The sequence below is a fragment of the Epinephelus lanceolatus genome, chromosome 9 (assembly GCF_041903045.1).
Source record: "Epinephelus lanceolatus isolate andai-2023 chromosome 9, ASM4190304v1, whole genome shotgun sequence".
Classification (NCBI taxonomy): Eukaryota; Metazoa; Chordata; class Actinopteri; order Perciformes; family Serranidae; genus Epinephelus; species Epinephelus lanceolatus.
This window is the reverse complement of record NC_135742.1, coordinates 38,991,909-39,005,692: the sequence shown is the minus strand read 5'-3', so window position 1 is coordinate 39,005,692 and position 13,784 is coordinate 38,991,909. Positions and strand designations below refer to the sequence as shown.

Below are 13,784 nucleotides of genomic sequence, written 5' to 3'. Positions count from 1 at the left end.
ACCTATGAGACTGAGGTTTGAGACTTGTGGGCCAATGTTAGTGTCCTTTTTGGTTGTGTTTATGTCATATTTCGATGCTGCTACGACACTGCCAGATAAAGTTGGCTAAAATGTCACTGTGGAATTATTTTTGAACCATAATGGGACATCATGATTGGATGTTCTTACAACATTTCTTCAACACCTCACTGTTTGCTGGAGATCTAATAAAATTGAGTAAATGGTCTAATATTCAATAGTATTGAAGACCGCATGTACTTGGCATAGGTGCAGATCCTTGATTTGCAGAGCAGCCCAAATTATTATGGCATGGATTCAAATGTGGAAGATTTGTCAGCAAAACATTCATTTTGTGAATTTAGCTCCAGCATTGTAAAACAGACAAACAGACATAAATATTATTAGATACTAATGCTGTTTACACCAAATTCACACACTACCCACGTTATGTAACAGAAAATAGTAACATCAGACAATTATTGCCTCTTTTTAGGTGGCAGGAGTGAAAATTAGTCATCCTCAACATTTGTTGTGTTTGTGGTTTAAGGATGATGAAGACAGTTGGAGAATAATTAGATACACAATAGGATGTAAGCTCTAAAGAATGATTTTTTTCCCCCTTGGCAACTATCACATTTTTCCCAAATGATGTACAGATTTTTAGGCATTCTGTTATCTCAAATGGCTTGAAAAATAGTGCATATAGCTGCAGGAAATTAAAAACTAAATTCTCTGGGAGAGCTGGTCAAAGGTCACTGTGACCTTGCGTCCATCTCATTTCATGAACACAGTATCTCAGGAAGGCATTGAGGAAGTTTCCATAAATTTGGTACAAACATCAGCTTGGACTTAAGAATGAACTTATTATAATTTAGCGGTCAAAAGTCAAGGTCACTGTGAACTCACAAAACATTTTTTTGGCCATAATTCAGGAATTCATATACTAATTATGACAAAATGTCTCATAGGATAAAATGGTGATGTGATGACATTTTATACCCAAAAGGTCAAAGGTCATCTTCACTGTGGCATCACAACATTCTGCAAAAACACTTTTCTAGTCATTATTCTTCATCATAACTCAGGAGCAGAGCGGGAGACATTTGGTCAAATACTGAATTGGTGACACTAATCTTGGGTGTCCACTCAATGTGTGTAAAGCATTCATGTTTTCGAACATGGATGTAAACTCTAACCACAACTTGACCTGTTCTTGGAGGCGAACAACCAAAAGGCAGTAATCCTTCATAGAGTATTAGATGGTAATGTTTGGTAGCCATTGTTGTCACGTGCTCCAACAAAGAGGACGAGTCAAGTCAAATCTGGCTTGATGAAAATAACTTTTTCTTCAGTTCACAACATTCATACGGCTTTGACTCGCTTTATGTTTGTGTTTGTGTGCACCATTTTGTGCTTTAAAGCTGCTCTTTTAGCATGCATCCTTCTGTCACCCACATTTCTCTCTGTAGGATCATAAAGATGGACGTGATGTGAGATTAATAGCTTTGTGTTTGTTTTGCTTGCAGGAGCATTAAGATGCAAACAGTATTAGATGGAACGCTCCGCAGCAGTCAGTGAATGCTGCTTTGTACCTGTTGTTGCCATTTGCAGAGCAGCTGAGCTGTGTCCCCACTGTATGCTGTTGTTGCTTAAACATCTGAATGCGGGGTGAAAGCTGTTTCAAAGACACCCACCCTCTCCACAGCCTTATTTATGAGGGCCTCAGGATGGAAGGCAGACACCACGAATCTGCTTTGGTGGAGCAGGTGTAGAATAATAGCTGAGCACCGTGCCATACATCAAGTCAGCTTTTAGTGCTAAAGAGCATCCGAGCTTTCCACGTCCATCACCCCTCCCCCTCTCCCTCAGCCACCAGCTCCCCGACTCCATTATCTGCTGCTGTGAGCTACACTGGGCAGCCAAGATCAAAGCCACAAGGGTTAAGTCATCAGTAGGCACGCCGGCCGCCGCTTTTAATGCCGCGGTCTTCACTAAAAATCGTCTACAGGTCACTTTTAATATGCAGATATGGCAGAGACGGAGTGTAGCAGAGGTCAAGGACATTTCCCCACAGATGTGCCCGTTCTCTGGAAATTAATTATACATCAAAGGCAGTCTTTTCCCTGTTCCCTGTATTCCCACGTATATCGCTTACAGTACTTAGCAAGCATGCTGCCGCTGCTATCAGAGTTACCGTACCGGGAATCAGGCTGTATTTGTAAATGGATTTTTTCTCTCTCTCCTTAACAATAGTTATTTCCATGCATAAATATATCAAGCCGTGGAATCATTGAGACTTCAAAGCCAACTCCTACCTTTTATCTTGCAATGTGTAAGTGGCTGTGCATGTGCCAGTGTGGTCACATGTAGAGCAGCGAGCTGAATCATCTCATTTAGAGCATATGTTACCGTGTTATGTTTCTGATGTCCCTCTTTTTTCTCTGTGCTTCCTCAGGAGTTCTCCTTCCCCCAAGTGTGGTGCAGCAACCAGCAGCCCCTGCACTGTGCCTTCTCTCTGGAGAGATACAGCCCTGCCACCGCCCAGCTCTCCTGCAAAATCAGCGTGCGCCAGGTCAAAGGCCACGAGCAGATTCTGCAGGTCTACACGGCTGTGGCCGAGGTGAGGATCTGGGGCTGTGGGAGAGGAGGGGGGAGGGGGGAGACGTTTCACTTTCTCCCTCAACCTTTATGTAACCTTCCTGGAGTGTGTCCACTGACAGCAGGGGCCAGCTCTCCTGAGCTTGCATTGTGTATTAATAGAGCCAGGAGGACACTCTTACTTTCTGTCTTTCTTCACAGATTTATGCTAAACACAGACAACAGAGATCCAGCTGTTCACCACGTTTGCCGCACATATTTTTTTTAACCTTTATCCATCCAGGGAGACATGTGTTCCAGCAAATAGCTTGCATCACATTCACATGCATTAACACCTGGGAGCTGCCCGATGTAACAACAGTCTTCTGTCAGCCACTGAGCAGCTCCACTGGAGCAGCTAGGAGCTAGAAATCCTCACTCAAGAGCACCTTGACAGTAGTTGTTAAGCCAGAAGAGAGCGTTACTCATTGATTTTACCCAACTGCTTTTTCACAACCAGTCACAAACATGCTTGTCCTACCTCAAGGCCACCAACACTATTTAAACTCACGGTATTGCCGTCAGATGCAGGTGAAATATTATTTGCAATCTTTTTTTTATGGTTTGTTTTAATCCTACCGTCATGATTAGTTAGGGTTTGACAGATAGGAGGAAGAAATAAAAGTGTTTATAGGTGCTGTGAGCAGAATTCAAATCATCATCAAATCACACACACATAGAGTAAACAGACATGACAGTTTCAGAGGAGGAGGGTCTATGCATTTTACATTGTGGGTCACCATGTTGGATCAATATCATTTTCATACAGAGCACCAACACAGCAGTTTTAGAGGAGCTTTACAGCAACATTAAGTGCCACAGTGCCATTAAATTTCAGTCCAAATTTAGCACAAATGTTAACCTAATTTCCAGAAAATTTGCACAAGAAAATGTGAATGAATCAGGGTTACTATTATGTAAACATTAGGAGTTGGTTCGTGGAGGTAATTTGATGGAGGCACTAATTTTCCAGTGGGGTGCATTTAAATCAGTGCAGAACAGGAGGACACAAAGAGACAGGGCAGACTGGTAAAGCAGCCCTGGAATTTGCTGTCAAGCTGTCCCAGTTTGATACTGGAGGTTTGAAGTGACGCTACGTGTTTGTCGATCAGCAAATCATTAGACTATAAAAACCCACAAACTTTTAATTTGTAGCTATTTTTTTGTGCTAATATGTAAATTGATGAAACATCCAAGGTTTTCCTCCTTATGTTTATGTGTACAGACAGCAAAAATTCAAAGTTGAATTAAAGCTACAAGCAGCGATGAACCTCTGTGCAACTTGGGGGTCCTGGCAGGATGCTGGGCGACGAAGATTTTCTTTTCTGTAAAAGTCGGACTCTGCACGCAGCAGTGAGATGGTACATCGTTCACAGAGTGAGGGTACTGGAATGACATTTCTCATCTGGTACCACTTTCTGTGTCCACTAGGTGGCACTAGAGAACTTTTTTATGTCATGGTGTTGTAAATTAACTGTAAACTACACCATGTAAATTTCAGGTACGTCAAAACATTTTCTGACAAGTCTTACTTGCTGCCAGTAGTTGGTACAGTCACTATGACGTAATTTTCATGGAGATGACTTCAGGCATGGAGCCTTACAAAACAAGTGAAATCTGGTGCAGATAGGACCATGTATGCTGGAGTTACAAACCACTTCCTAGGGCTGTCATGTTTCCCACAGTTTGAACTTGAATTGAATGAAGCTAACTTGACAGTGCTGTGTTGAGCGTTTCCATTGCACTGACTTTACATCTCACAGTCAAATTTTCAGTTTCAGCTCTGGGCCTTGGCCTTTCAATAAATGCAACCAATGAGCTGGTAACTGTCACATAACTTGAAAGTGACCCGTGGTTTTATGCATCTAAAGTCTGATAGCTCCTAGCTTGATAAGCACAATGCATTCAGAGCTATGGTTAACTCATGGATGTAGAAAAATAAATAGCTACTGGACCCAAAGATGGTGCCAGTTCAGTCCAGTGGAACTGCATACCACATAAACACCAAAAAAAAGTTTAAGATTTTTTCCGCAGAATGCAGCCCACTGAATATGTGCAGTAGTGTTTCTCCCACTGGACCCATCTGCAAGGTCACACTCATAGACTTTACGCTGTGATAACATCACAGATTTTTAAATTGCTTTTCTCAGTTCAAACAAAGTTTTACAAATATAAAACCTCCTTAAACCAAAAATTCATAGTAAAAATATCATATCTGACTGTGTTTTTCAGGTGTCCTGTCAACAGGTTTATGGACATCTCTATTATAATGGTGGTCTATGGGGAAAATGCTTTTTGGGGCGCAGGGGATGTTTTCGTTGCAATACCATGAGTGGCCACTGGGAAAACTTTGCAAGGCTGAGCTGGTTTCTTAGGGGCCTGGGTTAGCTAAGACAATGCTAATTCTAATGCTAATTTTCTCTCCAAAAAAACAGGCTTAACATACCATCCAGTCTTTTGATACAAACAAACGCTGAGTAAAACTTTTTTAGGTGACCAAAATGTTCCCATTAACTTTCAGTAACAAAAAGAAAACAAACTAAAATGGGCAACAGCTACAGCTTCCCTGCACTCTGTGAAATCTGGGGTTACGACATGGTTCCGTTACCTAACCGATGTTGTCGCTGTGGTAGCGTTTTGCCGATACGTTGTGCTGTGCTTCCTACCCTGTGCTTTATTTTGGTGGCAGACAATGACTGAAGAAATCCTCAACTGACAAATTAAAGCACACATTTCTGTTTAGGTTTGATCTCCAGCCCGATCTGGTGGACTTGCACTTCACTTTTGTCTAACATTAAAAGAACTATCAAGAGACAACATACATGCTTGAGGTATTTAGAAGTGTGTGTGCGCTGAAACCGCTGGTGTTGCAGTTGGATGTGCCTCAGGCTGGATAAGATGGGATATCTGCTGTAGTGTGATATGGGACATGACAGGAAGAGGGCGCTGTGCTACTATCCAGAGTCAAAGGATTGCTATGGGGCCAGAACAAAAAGTCACATGAAGCACTGTGGAAAAAGTAAAAGGGTAAAACACCACCTGAAGGCTTGACAGATGGCCTTAATCTTTGTAGATTACTTCCCTGTGGCGGTAAAACACAGGATGTAGTTAGCTCAGATTCTTATTGATTACAGTACACAAGAGCTCAATAGTGAATCCACTCCATTGCTATTTGCTTATATTTACAGTATGTTCCACATACTGTGATGGGTGTGTTTGAAACTGTCTCTTTTAGCTATCTGTAGTGGGGTGTTTTACATTTGGGCAAGTAACCGTGTGATATGTCTGGGAGCCAATCAGTAAAACATAAAAGACAATTTAGACAAAGAGCTGGCTAGCCAATGAGTGAGCCTGGTTATGATATGCTGATTTATGATAGGGCTCTCGACAGAAATGATTTGTCTTCGACCGCAAAAAAACTGTCGTTGTACATCTTCCCTTCATGTCGTGCACCTGAGGAATGTTATGTCACAGACACTGTCATATTTTGTCACGCAACATGATTTGGTAGTCATGGTGTACCTCTCTGACAAACTAGAGTTTTGTGCATCTTGGTGTGAGCAGCATAGAGCCAGATCTGGTTGACCGGATCATCAAATTGATTGGCAGACACCCGAAAATACCAAAAGTGCACTGCCTCGTCCACGACCCCCAATTGTTGGACCAAAACATATTCACCCTATGGCTCCCTCGTTTGGTTTAATAGACGGACTAACCACCACTTTTTTTGTGTTCCTGGTGGTTTTTTTTCAGTAGAAGTAAATTTGAAACCTTTCCTCTTCAGTGAACTCAATGATTTCATCAAATCCCTCCATTATCGACATGCAAAAGGATACAAAGCAGCACAAATATAGCTACAGAATAAACAGTTGTCAGAAGGATATTTGTAAAACAGTTAGATCCAACATCACTCCATTTAACAGGTATTCTGAGCCATTAAGGGTTAATTAGCCGGCATCTAGGGTTGCTGTAATAAACTTTGTACCACAAAATGTAACATATATTACCACAAATCACATTTGAGTTGAATAATGCATAGTCAGAAAAAGACAAAGGGACAAAAAGAAGCCTGAACACTTTACTGTAAATCTCCAGCTATGCTCACATGACATCAGAGTACGATGCAACATACCAGTTAAGCTGTTAACTCATCAACTGTCAACACAGTTATTTTACTGGTTGCAGAATAAATGGAGACACGCAGATGTTGCCTACATCAGTGATTTCAAACTTTTGTGCCCAAGGCAAACCAAAGGGCAAGCCAAAATCTCGACATAAGACAATAAAGATAAGAAAAAATGAGACAGGTAGCTTTCGTGATACTGTCTACTGAAAGGTTGTTTTTTTTTTTTTCTTACAGTGGTAGGTTGTCTTCACTGGTGCTTTGCTGTAATTTGCTCCGTACAGTAAAGTGATCCATTGTCCCACTCACAGCTTTCTCCTTTAAATGTTACCATCCCTCACACGGGCTGCCAATCAAGGCTACTGATGTGTCATACTTATAATGCCCACACACGAACGGCGACAAATCGGTTCCCTGTGAAGGTTTTTTTTTTTAATTAAATTAAATTAAATAACATTTTTTAGCTTAAGGTTGCCTCTTTATTGGAAAATGGGTGCACACAGCATAGTGATATAGTCAATTAAAAATTCATTCATAACTTTTTGGCCCAGTTGAATATTGCAATAATAATGTGTGGTCATCACAAAATCCCATGGCACACTTAGACTGGCATCACAGCGTACCATTTGAGTACCACTGGCCTATATGATATAAAATATCTGGTCTGTGGTAAAGTGTAGACCTACACAAAATAGCATGCTAGTGTACAGGAGTGTTTTGTGTGTTGCTTGGCAACAGTCCAGACCCAGTCCAGTTGCTGAACTATTTGAGTTGGCAGAGTCAGATAAATCAATAAATAAACGAACGAATCATAACCTGTTGCTGCTTTTTACTGTTGATAAATGGCGCTTGTAGAACTGTTGTATTAAAGCAATAAAACCAAATCACAGTTGTGCTGATATACAGTATAACTCCCTCTCATGTGATGTTGCCTAAATATATATCGATCCAGATGATACAGTGTATCTAAACAAGCTGGCTGGAGGGTAACATCTGGTCACCATGGAGATGACTGAAACCTTTTGCCCAGTGGTGTAGTGATGGTTGATAAGGTGGATGTACTACAGGTAGAAAGGTAGGGTACCAAGGAGGAAGTGGGTGTACTCTCCTATATATTCAGATGGCTTTTTGGCTGATAGATGGATATGCTGTAAATGGCCAGAGAAAGAGGTACTGTAGGTATACCTCATGTACCTGCGTGTATCCTCCACTCCACCACTGCTCTTAAAGAAGCATAACTGATACTCATCAGAAGTGTTGAGTGATTTACCATTGATCAGGCTTTAGAGTGGTTTTGACCAGTGAGGGAGGAGGATACAGGAGTTCTAGTGAATGCAAACCAACCAATCATTGTTGAAATCCATTGTAACTGATCTGCAGTCAAACTGAGCTCAGCTACTGTTAAGCCAAAGGAGTAAACTCCGAACATTTAAAGCCACATTTTCAGTCTGCAGGGTTGAGTGTTTGATATTCAAAAAATAGATTTTGGGTGGTGCATCGCTTTAATCTTGAGAAATGCCAGCACTAACTGCACCACTTGAGGCTACCAGATGTCTCCACCTTTGTCTTATTTGTTTACAGTCTGTGCACTGATGTTTTCAAATGTTAAACACACCTATCTGAATAGTCCTGACCCAGTACACCCTATCCATCTGGCTCTCCAAGCTGGTAAAAAACAAACACAAAGCAACATTTGCAAATAATATCTGACCCCGGTCTAATTCTGCTCTGTGTCTGTTTTGTTCCTCCAGACTGAAAAGGAGTCGGTTCCATTTTTTATGCAGACAGACTGCACCATCACGTCCCAGACGGGACCCAAGGCCTTCAAAATCCCCTTGTCCATCCGCCAGAGGATCTGTGCCACCTTCGACACTGCCAACGCCAAGGGCAAGGACTGGCAACTCTTAGCCCAGAAGCTCCACTTAGATCGGTGAGCGTATGATGTGCATCCTCTCTAAGACTGCATGATGTGTGCATCCACTCCTCTGTAATGGCCTCGCCTTGAACACACGCTGATGAGAATGATAACATGCTGTGAGTGTTGTTAACCACATGAATGGGGCTTTATATGCAGCTCCCTTTTGTTCTTCATGTTCTCTCTCAGCAGAAGGAGACAGGCCTGGTAATGTGATGTGTTGTGTGTTGAATGCTGTATGTGCATTGTGGTTTTGTGCTGGCCTTATTCCACCAATAGTGAAATATCAAATGCATCTGTCAATATTGATCAGCCAGTCCACATATGTGTGTTTTACTTATTTGTTGTTTTTATTAAATGAAAAGATGCATTTATGATGAGACACCATACTAATATTTACTCAATCCAGTTGTTGTCTTTGCTTGGTCTGATCTTGTGGCAGCTATAATCTCCTGTTAAGTGCATGATTCATGAAATGCTGGTATCTAAGAGTCCTTTGGGATTCCAAATTATCCAGATAAGCTTTCCCCTCCAAGTTGGGGCGGCTTTGAACTGAGACTGATGTGACCAATGGCTGCAGCCTTTTATGTTGCTTGTTGTTTTCTGCCTGTAAAGCACCCAGGAGCTGCAGTGAAACACTGCCCCCAACTGGATTCAACGCTGCATGATACATAAAGACATTGCACTGGCATGGCAACAAGCTCTTCTTTTCTTTAATTTTGGCAGCACCTGAGAATTAAATCCAAAGCAGACTGTGTTTGCCAGTAATTGCTCATCATTTGTGATGGTAATTTATTCTCTGTATTTCTGAAAGTCTTAAAAGGTCACACCTTTTGTTTTACCTACATGTAGAACCAGATGGTTTTGTTTACTGCACCAAGACAATTTGTGTTCAATTAATTTTCAGACAGACAGATATAATTAGTAGATTGTATAATAGTCAAGTGAAGCGGACCCGAGGAGCCATATGGGTTTTCTTAGCATTAATTTAGGACTAATGTTTAGAGTGAGGAAAATGTTGATAACTATTCTTTATGCAGTGCATTTTCTTATTAGGTATACATTTTAATATATATAACCATAATGACATGTTTTCCAAATTGTACAGGAATATGCAACCATTGAATAAGAGTCTTTGACCCCATACTTGACACTTTTAGCACTTCCCAGAACCCTAAAAACAAATTCTGGGATCTCAAAAACCAGTTATTTCACATATATATATACCATGACATCCATGTACAGCAGTTGCAATGTTCAACAATTCCATCCTATCCAAAATAGCATAACAAAAATAATTATACCATTTACAGGATGTAATTGTAATTTGTGGTATTTAAAATTCAAACCACTCAATCACCCATCTGGCCTAATACACTCAAAGACATTCAAGATATAGTTTTAACAGTAGAAACAATATGGCAACATCTCTGACCATAGACACATTTCTATAGTATCAAGTTATACATTGTCACATTGCCCATCCCTACCAGCCACGTAGCAGCAGCTATACCTGTTAGCATGTATACATTGTCAGCACAGGCCGAACCTGAGAGCTACTGTAGGAGCAATTCAAATAATGCAATAACAACATACACTCACCTTTAGTCAGCAGATATTTCAGAAACCCTGAAAATAAATCTGGGTGGATGTAAAGTAGCAGTTACATCTGTGATATCAACAATGATAAATTAAGTTTGTATTGTTACAAAAATGTACCTAGTTTTTAAGTTGATCTGTATTTGTTGAAAACACAGACATTTTTTACTCAACAAGTTCCATCTTATCTTCTTAGGTACACCCACACAACTTCTCATTAACGTCTTCAGAAATATGGCTTAAAATCACTGCAAAATACTGTTACATCTTTATAATAAATTACGTTGGCTGTGCTTTCAGATTTATATTTTGTACACACAAAAAAATAAGTAGTTCATAAAGACAAGTCTTCCTTAATCTACATAATGATCTGGCGCAAAGTTTTTTTTCTAGTAGCATATATTTTAATTAATGAAACTGGACTTTCCATATTTGGATATGACGTGCAAGGTACCCTGGGTGTGTTTTTTTTTTTTTTTGCATTGCGTTTTGCCTGTTACATGTGTTGTCTTTTTATAAAATACATTTCCATTTTCACAGGAAATGTACAGTTTGCATACAGTCTCTTTCAAAATAAACCACTACATTGGTACAACACTGCAAATGGACATTCTTTTCTTCAACAATCAAAGTACGTGGTTACGTTTTGCCAACACAGACATGGTTGGGTTTAGGCAACAAAAGCATGTGGTTGGGTTTAGGAAAAAAGAAAAGAGTTTGGCTTTACAGTCACACAGGAAGCAAACACCAGCCTCCTGGGTAAAAGTTGTTGGTTGTTGGACCCATACACGTTTCCCCCTGACACCACTTGGTGCCGCTATGTATCATGCCAATATGAGAGGACAGCTTTTTTTGTTGGCGTCTGACGCCGGAAGTCACTGCCCAAGTGGCGGGTTTCAACAACTTCGGCGTGAGACCAGGTTGGTTGCACTGGATGACATGTTCCTTTCTTACATGTCAACACACTCTGTAGTTTTTCTTTGACTCAAGCCTACACACACCACCCTGCCCACTACGCATTAAAGCATCAAATGTGTATTAATCCACAGTTGAAAATAGATCCCACCAAATGCGTTAATTCTTACCGTTTATGTTTGCTAAAAACTACAGTGCCCAGCTGCTTCAGGGAATTGCTTTCTTTAGTCTATAAATGGGATTTGATGTCAAAAAGAAAAACATAGAATAACATGAGCCTTATCCTTTAAGGTCTGCAGTTTACTTACCTTGTTTTCTGTGCATCAGAGTCACACTATATCTATCATCAGTTTGGCTCATGCCTTTTACAAGATAAATGCATACATAATCAGCAAGGATACACTACATATCTGAAGCCAACATTAAACATTTCCCTGTGTTCTGTCCCTGAAGTGACCTCTTCCCGTGCTGTTCATTAATCCAGCTTTGTGTGCTCCTCTCCAGAAACCTGGGTTATTTTGCAAAGCAGCGGAGCCCGTCAGCGGTCATACTGAGCCTGTGGGAGGCTCGCCACCAGGACACTGCTGACCTTGACTCTCTAGCCAGTGCCCTCGAGGAGATTGGCAAGATTCACTCCAAAAGCTCCCCCAAGGACCAGGATGAGCCGGAGTCTGACTTCAATCACATACAAGCGGGCAGTGTATACGGAACGGGCAAACTAACAAATCAGACAACAGAGGACTCTGCTCCTGAATATACAGGCTGAGGGGAAAGAGAGTGAGTGAAAGCTGACAGACTTGGGCATATATCTGTGTACGCACATGGCCAGTGATAGACAACACACCACGGCAGTGCACTGGAAGGTCACAAGGTTGTGAGTGCACAGTGCGAGCAGTCAACATGCCGACCAATTACAATAGAGGGAGGTGAGCCGGTACCTGCTGTGGATCTACCCCTCTCTTTTAAGAATCTGTCTGAAGATGGACTGTACATTTTTTCTGCCTTTCCACTCCATTTTAAGTTAATTTTTAATTTATTTGTTGTTTCACATTAAAGCTGCCCCTCTGTATATTCATTTTTCAGGTCAGAGGGTGAGCGGGTTAAATCCTGAACTTTGATGCATATTATTTTCTGAATTTGTGTTAAATTAGATCCTTTTTATCTCGCTTGGGACTGTCACTACCACCTCCCCTCCTTTTCCCAGTGGTCCACCCAGCAGCTGGACATATTTGCATACAAGTTCTTATTTGCAAATAAGATGATACAACTGTGGCGTCATTTCAGAGACACATGATCAGATTTCTTATTTTTCCCCACACCACATCCCTGTGTCAACGAGTGAATGAGGACTTCAAAGCTACGTTTTTTGGCGTCCAATATTATATTTTTAAAAGGAAGCTGCTGATTGCTTAAATGTTGTGGTTGTGAACTTTTAAAGCCAAGTATCTTGACATTCGCCCATTTTCATCTCTCAAAAAAATCTAGTCTATGGGAAGATAAAAAATTCTCATAGACAACCAGTGTTGTATGATCATTTATTTAAAAAACAAACAGTTAAGAGAAATACAGTATCAGCCCCAGTTTAATCATAAAGGACAGCACGATCAGAGTGTGACCTCCCATGTGTTAACCCATAAGGGAAAAACGATGATTGTGGCATAATGTGGCAGAGTGAGATTTCTAACCGTGGCATTGCAGTTCATTACAGTTTCCTCCACCAAGCGATAGAGAGGAAGGAAACTGTAAAACATCATTTCCTGGCACGGCAGGGAGTGCATCGCCACGTCTTATCACCCAATTCCCCCCTCTAACACCCGTCACACAGACCTCATATCAGGCCCTGACACACCCGACTGCCCCCGCCACCCCCTCACCCCAAACACATGCAGACACACACACTGACATTTCATGGCTACAGAGGTCATGGGCACGTCGAGGCTGTGTGAATTTGCATATTGTACAACAAAACAAAAAAGGAATACTGATGGTCACGGTGTCAGAGATACAACATGCTGTCACTTTTCTGTTCAAACAGCTTGATCTCATAGAAATGCATCAAATAGTCACGACCTCTTAACAACACATAATGTGGTGGTGGGCATGAAATTTAGTGAATATTTAGTGCTGGCAACACAAAAACAACGGCAATGCAAAGTCAGTCAGAATCTTTTGTTGTGAAGGACACTTGAATTAGTATAAGTACAGAATAAGAATAAGTATAAAGAGCGAGAAAATTCATGTAAGGTGGCCAAGGGGCTATGGATAGGTCAAACATGCATGGACTTTTAACCAGGAGACTTCTGTTTGTGTCACATGTCAACATATTTTGTTGTTTAAAAAACGCTACTCAACTAAATACAATCATTTCTTATTTTCTTTGATATTTTTGTCATAGACGGATGATACAAAGATGACTGCTAGGTAATTCATATGTTGATGCTGTCCGATGTAAAGTCTTTATTTGATCATGTGATGAGATGCTAGGATATATGGAAATCTGGCACTGGTGCCCGTCATGACTAGCTTACACCACTGAAGGGATCCTTTCCATAATGTCGTCAGACTATTCCAGTAACAATCTGAGCCATGTTGTTC

General features: G+C 40.9%; 1 protein-coding gene across 2 annotated transcripts in view; it reads left to right on the top strand.

Annotated features, from left to right (window-relative positions):
• unc5db (unc-5 netrin receptor Db) overlaps nucleotides 1-13,168 on the top strand; it is a 290,100-nt gene extending 276,932 nt beyond the window's left edge. Inside the window, exons 14-16 of one of the 2 annotated variants that reach the window (XM_033620202.2) lie at nucleotides 2,456-2,620; nucleotides 8,512-8,690; nucleotides 11,694-13,168. In XM_033620202.2, the coding sequence (XP_033476093.1) occupies nucleotides 2,456-2,620; nucleotides 8,512-8,690; nucleotides 11,694-11,955 (606 nt within the window). In that variant the 3' untranslated portion in view covers nucleotides 11,956-13,168. The remainder of the gene's footprint in view (nucleotides 1-2,455; nucleotides 2,621-8,511; nucleotides 8,691-11,693) is intronic. The other variant, XM_033620199.2, reaches the window with a different exon arrangement.
• The last annotated feature ends 616 nt before the right edge of the window (nucleotides 13,169-13,784 follow it).